This window comes from Gouania willdenowi, chromosome 15 (assembly GCF_900634775.1).
Source record: "Gouania willdenowi chromosome 15, fGouWil2.1, whole genome shotgun sequence".
Lineage (NCBI taxonomy): Eukaryota > Metazoa > Chordata > Actinopteri > Blenniiformes > Gobiesocidae > Gouania > Gouania willdenowi.
The window spans coordinates 3,520,391-3,528,170 of NC_041058.1; the positions used below are offsets into that span (position 1 = coordinate 3,520,391).

The following is a 7,780-nucleotide window of genomic DNA, read 5'->3' on the forward strand; positions in this document are numbered from 1 at the left end:
GCAACTGGTGGCCCGGGGGCCACATCAAAATAACAGACAAAATTACAGAAAAACACACAAAATTACAACAAAAAAGAACATTCAAAACAACAAAAACACACATAATTCTTTATTCTTTCATGTGTTGACGCAAAGACAGGTAATTATTCTAAATACTGACAGGAATTCTGATAATGTGGCCCTCAGATCTGAAAATCCTATTTCTCCGGCCCCCACTGTGATAAAGATTGCCTATTTCTGTGTTATGGTAACAAAGGGTTAGGAGTTAGGGTAACAAAGGGTTAGGAGTTAGGGTAACAAAGGGTTAGGAGTTAGGGTAACAAAGGGTTAGGAGTTAGGGTAACAAAGGGTTAGGAGTTAGGGTAACAAAGGTTTAGGAGTTAGGGTAACAAAGGGTTAGGAGTTAGGGTAACAAAGGGTTAGGAGTTAGGGTAACAAAGGGTTAGGAGTTAGGGTAACAAAGGTTTCGGAGTTAGGGTAACAAAGGTTTAGGAGTTAGGGTAACAAAGGGTTAGGAGTTAGGGTAACAAAGGTTTAGGAGTTAGGGTAACAAAGGGTTAGGAGTTAGGGTAACAAAGGGTTAGGAGTTAGGGTAACAAAGGGTTAGGAGTTAGGGTAACAAAGGTTTCGGAGTTAGGGTAACAAAGGTTTAGGAGTTAGGGTAACAAAGGACAGTTAATGACAGCCTTCATGACACCTTATTCATGCCAATGACAGTGTTATGTCAGCCTTATGTATAAAACTTCAAGTGTTACCCATATTTCTAAGTTGAAGCAAGTTGCCGGCTCTCATGTGGTCTACGTTGCTACATTATCAGCACTAACATTTAGCCAGACCTCCATCGATGTGAGCTTTTTTTTAGCTTGGTCTCGGTCGTTGTTTTCCCAGGCCTCAAACGCTCAGGTTGGTCTGCACGTACTGTAATTATCTTTAAAAGCATCGTCTACTCTACGTGCTGCAGTAATCACGACTCACATGGATCATACGCTGTGTTTGGAGCCATTTGGGTTTAATGCTGATGATATCTCTACACAGTACGAGAGGCCACTAAAGACTACATGGACCAGAGTGCATAACATTACACCACACACGCACGCACGCACGCACGCACGCACGCACGCACACACACACACACACACACACACACACACACACACACACACACACACACACACACGACATGTTGAGACCGTCATTCCAAGCTGTCTCATAGCCATTTGTTAACCGTTAGCTTGCATAACAAACTACCAAACGAATTGCAAATCAATATGAATTATAGTTTTTCACAAAAAGTAAAGACAATACATATACCGATGAGATACTATCTATCTATCTAAATATCTGAATATCCATCTTTCTTAATATCAAACTATTGAAATATCTAAATATCTATATATTTATCTATCTAAATATATATCTATCAAAATATCTATCTATCAAAACATCTATCTATCTATGTATCGAAATATCGATCTATTGAAATTTCTGAATATTTTTCTATCTGTCTATCTTTCTATCTATCTATTCTAGGCACTTGGTCTGCATATAGCAATAAACGGTATAATGAATGGTATTTGATAGTCACTGTGATCACTGACCAAAAGTAAAAGGTGTTGTTTCTCTCCTTTCCTCCACAGACAGCACAGCCAGTATTTTTGTAGTTCGTAAGGGATTAAACCGTCAAACACAAGACGTTTACCACCTCCCCATAGAGATCAACGACAACGGCTTCCCCGCCCTGAGCAGCACCAACACGCTGACCATCCGCGTGTGTTCGTGCGACAGCAAAGACGTGATCCAGTCGTGCAACGTGCTGCCCTACGTCCTGCCTGCTGGACTCAGCACAGGGGCCCTCATCGCCATCCTGGCTTGTATCGTCATTCTGCTGGGTAAGAAAAAAGAAAGAAGCCAGAAACGCCCCTACAGTTGCATATTTGTCTTTTCTGGGAACATCGTGGGCATTACTCATTTCAATAAGCTTCTCTCACAGTGTATTAGATTTGAATATATTGTGTGATTACCATGGTTTGACAGAGTGCGAGCAGGAAAAAGTCTGATAACTCAATGTTCTTGTAATCAGTGAAGATATTTTTCAAACCGTGATCCCAGTGCATCAATTTGGCTAATAAATGTTGAGCTCACTTTTATTTATTGTGGACCTACAGTACACCGCTAATCATGCAGAGAATGGATGAAAATGTTGCTGTAAAATGTGGAACTTAGAATATTTTTTTAAGAATTTGAGCCCATTTTTGCTTATTTTTTACTTTTTTCTGCAACTACACCAAACTTGTTGTATTCAAACCTATTTTCATCACTTTTTCTTGCCATATTTTCGCTCTTTTTAATGCAGTTTACATTACTCCCATTTCTCACACTTCTCCATGAAATTTCAATGCCTTTCCTGCAAATTTTCTCCACTTTCAAGATATTTCAATTCAGACCCATTGTCACTTTTAACTTCTTTTCACCATATTTCATGCTTATTTTTTTTGACAATTTAACCACAGTAACAATTTGTCATTCCAGTTATTTGCCACTTTAAACTAATTGTTCCAATATTGACACTTTAAACCCTTTTGCCACTTTTTCTGTCCGTTTTTGGCCACTAATTTGCAACTTTTGACCAAATTTCATAGGTTTATAAAATCCAATTTCACCACCTTTTCCACTATATTTTGTCACTTTTAACCCATTTTATTTCTGATTAAAACAATGATTTACATCTTTTAGATGATTATATACAATGGCACAAATAATAATAAACATCCTGGATAACAGTGGATATTATTCAGATAAATTAATAAATGTGGTTATCACAGATTCATAGATCAATAGACCATCATTTTACTGACTTTATGGATCGACCCCAACAATCTCTCCCCTTTATTCCCTCTGATAGATGGTCCTGTCTCCACATGACTGTTCTTCAATGTTCATGTCTGTGTTCAACCACCTTCAGCTACAGTGGGGGTCCACATCTCTGGAACCTTTATTTTTGGGGTCACTGGGCCTATAAGGTTGAGAACCACTGTTATAGAGAGTGCTGAACATCTCTGACATATTGATTAACTACTTCCAATCAAATTGGGATGAACATGTAGCCCAAAGATGATTTACCGTACCGTAAATGGAACTGTCCGCGTTGCAATCACACATCGTCACATATCCACGTCCTCTTGTGACCAACAACCTTCATCTTCTTTTTTTGTCAGCGATCGTTGTTCTGTTTGTGGCGCTGAGGCGGCAGAAGAAAGAGCCGTTGATTTTGTTCGAGGAGGAAGACATCCGGGAGAACATCATCACCTACGACGACGAAGGAGGTGGCGAGGAGGACACGGAGGCGTTTGATATCGCCACACTGCAGGTAAAAACTTCTGCAGAATAGATTAAGAATAGAAGGAAAAATAGATCAACTCAGGCTCAATATCCCTCTGTTTCTGCTGATCAATGGACATTATTTATAGATAGATAGATTAGCACCTCAGCACATTGCCATCTCAGATAGCAGAATTCTTCTGGTCCATATCTGGCCCATCGTACCCACACACTGCTCCTCTTTGCCAAATCTTGGCCACAACCAAACCATCAAAATGCCAAATGTCAACCAAGAACAGACCAAATGAATATGGTGCCTCATTAATGGGCCACTTTTGGTTCATTTCTAGATTAGTCGATGCTAACTTGCCATAATTCAGCTAAAACTGGCCCAAATATGTTTCAAGATAACTAGCCCACATTCACAGCATCATATATGGGCTTATCTATCTATCTATCTATCTATCTATCTATCTATCTATCTATCTATCTATCTATCTATCTATCTATCTATCTATCTATCTGTTCTGGTCACTTGGTGTGCTTACAGAAAGAAATTGTATTATTATTTTAATCGTAGAGTTTTAATTGAAGCTTCTTTCCCTCTCTGATCATCCAGAACCCCGACGGTGCCAATGGTTTCCTGCCTCGTAAGGACATCAAACCGGAGCTCCAGTTTCCCAGACCCGGAATGGGGCGCCCCGCAGCCAACAGCGTCGACGTGGACGACTTCATCAAGACTCGAATCGCCGAGGCCGACAGCGACCCGACCGCTCCTCCATACGACTCCATCCAGATCTACGGCTACGAGGGCAGAGGATCATTGGCTGGATCATTGAGCTCCCTCGAGTCGGTCACGACCGAGTCTGACTTGGATTATGACTATCTGCAGAGTTGGGGGCCGCGCTTTAAGAGGCTGGCAGACTTGTACGGGACCAAAGACTGCTGCGTTAACGACGGTGACGACGACGAAGACTCTTAACGTTGGTCTTACCGAGTGGACGGCGACCCCTGTTTTCTGGTTCCTGGAGGATTTGGTAACGATCACGACCAACGGTTACCGACTGGTTAGCTCTAGCTGATCGGTTGAAGACGATTAAAAAAGCGGTCTTCATACTGTGGAATCTTCCTGGTCACGGACACATGATGAATGCTTGGACTTGAACTGCTCCCAGTTTTCCCTGATCCCTGCGTTCTTCCCAGTGCCCCCCCTCACCCCCCCACTCCTTCCTCTATCTACAGACTCTGCAGGGCTGGGAAGTTTGTTGTGTGAACGGTTAGTCTGTTGGTAAGTGATTGAAAGGATGATCAAATATGACCTTTAGCAGCTTATAGCAATCTGTTTAGTTTACTAGAGGTTCTTTACGCTTTTGTGGACTGGATTCACATTCATTCTGAAATGTTGGTGAGAAAAGAGAGCTTTTTTTTTCCTTGGCAAGTTCCTTAACGTGGGTGGTTTAGTTTTGTCCATTTCCAGAACAAACAATGACGAGAAAGATGATAAAATTGGAGAAAAGGAAATATTTTGTCTTTGTTTGGATGGTAGAAGAAACTCCGGGTTGTTGATACTGTAAAGATGCTGGTGGCGTCTTGGCAGTATGGTGGCCTTATAATAACTTAACAACAACTCTAGGGGTAGAGACAACAGCAGTAGGAGCTAGAGACTGTAGCTATACACTAAAACCAACGAACGAGCCAACACACGAGAACTTATCTTTTTTTTTTATATATATATTCCCAGAAATAGACAAACATGGATTCAAGTTTCAAACCTGTGGATGATTTATTGTTTTCCATCATCACCCCAAAGAAAAAACGAGCAAGGAGGACACGCCCCTTTTTCCTTACACTCCCTAATCGCTTCCTGAACAGATCCACCAATGAATGATCACTTCCTAGTTTTGGAGTCCACCTATGATGATCAATCATACTCAGTAAAAAAAAAACCTGTGAGCTCTAAAAATCGCCTTAAACTTAGTGGACACTTGCAGCGTGGTGCATTTTAGTTTATTATCATTATTATTATTATTATTATTATTATTATTATTATTATTATTATTATTTGTACTCCTTTCTCTGATTTTTTTTTGTAATTCAAAAAGTATAATCACAAATCCAACCCTCTCCATGATGTGTGTACAGATGTGTGTCAGTAATAATCCAACACGTCTTGGATTAGGACGCGTCTTTTCTTTATTTTTGTGCGCGTGTGTGCGTGTGCGCGTGTGTGCGTGTGCCGGCTTTGTAAATGTAGACTGCTAAAGACATGCACTGTGTTTTTTCTACTTCCAGACATCATCTCTGCGAGCAGCAGCATTTGTTGTATCAACATGTTGTGCTATTTAAACATAATACACGAACGAAACGGAAAAAGAAAGAAAACACAGGAAAGTGTGTGTTTTTTTTTTTAATCGTACAAAGGGGATTTCATATTGGGGTGTTGAATGTAAAAACTCATTTTCATAGCCGACATATTTTGAACATTTATGTCACTTTCCTCACGTTTAGCTTATTTTTTTTTCATTTGAGACAGAAATTCACGTAAAACAGCATGTGCTATAACACTGTTTAAAACGTGTACATGTGAAAAAAAAATCTAAATTTAAATGTTAAATTTAAATCTAAATGTTAACTGTAAATCTAAATGTTAAATCTAAACCTTAATGATAAATCGAAGTCTAAATGTTCAGTCGGTCGCACAGTGTAAAGCTAAATGTTTACAAATTATGCAAAGTGAGCAGGTCAGCACCTGTCAATCACGAGGCACTGCCCACATTTACCGATTGCGGCTCAGAGTGTGAGAAGAGGTTGAAGAGCCATGCATTGCGGGTTCACTCCAAACTGGCAAACTTGAAAGAGCGGTAATGACTGGTGTACGGGCCTTGGGGCATGGGGTGTGTGGGGTGTGGGCGGGACTTCGTGTTTGACCGATACTGACCTTATATAATTTCTAAATATTTAGTTTTACACTTGGCAATCAATTAAACATTTAAATGTAGATTTAACATTTAGATTTAAATTCAGATTTAATATTTAGATTTACATTTAACTTTTACATTCAGATTTAACATTTACATTTAGATTTATTTTTCATGTTTACACATTTTTTTAACAATGTGCTGTTTTACATGAATTTTTGTTTCAAATGAAGGAAAAATGAGCTAAATGTTCAAAATATGTCGACTATGATACAGTGAATTGGTTTATACATTCGGCGCCCCATATTTTAAGGAGAAAAAACATCTTTTTTTTGGAGTGCAAGGTTTTTGGTTCAATCTGCTTTTTAATGTTATTATATTCTCATGATTCTTATTATTATTGTTGTTGTTTTTTATTGTTCCTTTACGAGCCGTTTTGCAGCTGCAGGACATCGTCCATGTTTGACCAACACGTCCTGCACAAAGTCAGATATCAGCTTCTGAGTTTATTGTTTTTGTTTAACATTTTTTCTTCCTTAAGTTGCCATTTCTTTATTATTCCCCGTTGTTAAAGAGGAAAATGAGCACATTTTTATTTTTGGTTTGTTGCAGCATCGAGAGAGAACGCCTCCTTTTTATTCGCTGTGGAGTTTTATGGTACCGATTTGTACAATTTTAAAAGTTCTTATTTTAGTATACATGCAGAATATTCCAGTATTACGACAAAAAAACCATGTAAAGACGATAAGAATAAAAAGATTTTACAGCATCACACTTATATTTTCTGAACATTGTATCGTTGCTTTACTATGTGCTTCAATCTCCGAAGCGAAAAAAAAAAAAAAAAACCAACAACTTTGAAATAAAAGCTCTTTTTATTAAACTAATAGTAAACCGTGTGTTCAAGTATGCAAATGCAAACATGCAAAACAACCACAACTGACTTCAGAAACATAAAATTCCACAAACTTACATAATAATACACAAATTTCTCCAAAATTACACGAGACAACTCAAAGAAATACACAAAAACAAACAAAACAACCACAATAAAACAGAAATTGACTTCAAAAACATACAAAAAAACAAAACCTTACATTAATATATACAAATTACTCCAAAAACACACACGATAACTCCAAAAATTACACAGAAACATACAAAGAACCCAACAATAAAACACTGACTTCAAAAACATGCAAAATTATCAAAAAACTAAAGAACAACAAAAATACACAATACATATATTTCCTCCTTCACGGGTGTAAAAGGTGATGAAATGAGGTTTTAAAAACCACAGAAATTGGTTAAAAGGTAAAAATTAGAGTGGCCAAAAATGGACAGAAAAAAGGGTTCAAAGTGTCAATATTGGAACAATTAGTTTAAACTGTTAAATAATATGCATGACAAATGTGATTAAATTGGCAAAATAATCATGAAATATTAGAGGTTAAAAGTGAAAATAATGGTTTAACTTATGCAACATTAGGTGGAATGGTTTAAAAGTGCCTAACGTGCAAAAAAAAAATTGAAATTTGATGGAG

General features: G+C 38.1%; 1 protein-coding gene across 3 annotated transcripts in view; it reads left to right on the plus strand.

Annotated features, from left to right (window-relative positions):
• cdh11 (cadherin 11, type 2, OB-cadherin (osteoblast)) overlaps positions 1–7,119 on the plus strand; it is a 117,536-nt gene extending 110,417 nt beyond the window's left edge. For all 3 annotated transcript variants that reach the window (XM_028468388.1, XM_028468387.1, XM_028468389.1), the window contains 3 exons: positions 1,638–1,889; positions 3,216–3,367; positions 3,938–7,119. In XM_028468388.1, coding sequence (XP_028324189.1) covers positions 1,638–1,889; positions 3,216–3,367; positions 3,938–4,300 — 767 coding nt within the window. In that variant the 3' untranslated portion in view covers positions 4,301–7,119. The remainder of the gene's footprint in view (positions 1–1,637; positions 1,890–3,215; positions 3,368–3,937) is intronic.
• Positions 7,120–7,780: the final 661 nt, after the last annotated feature.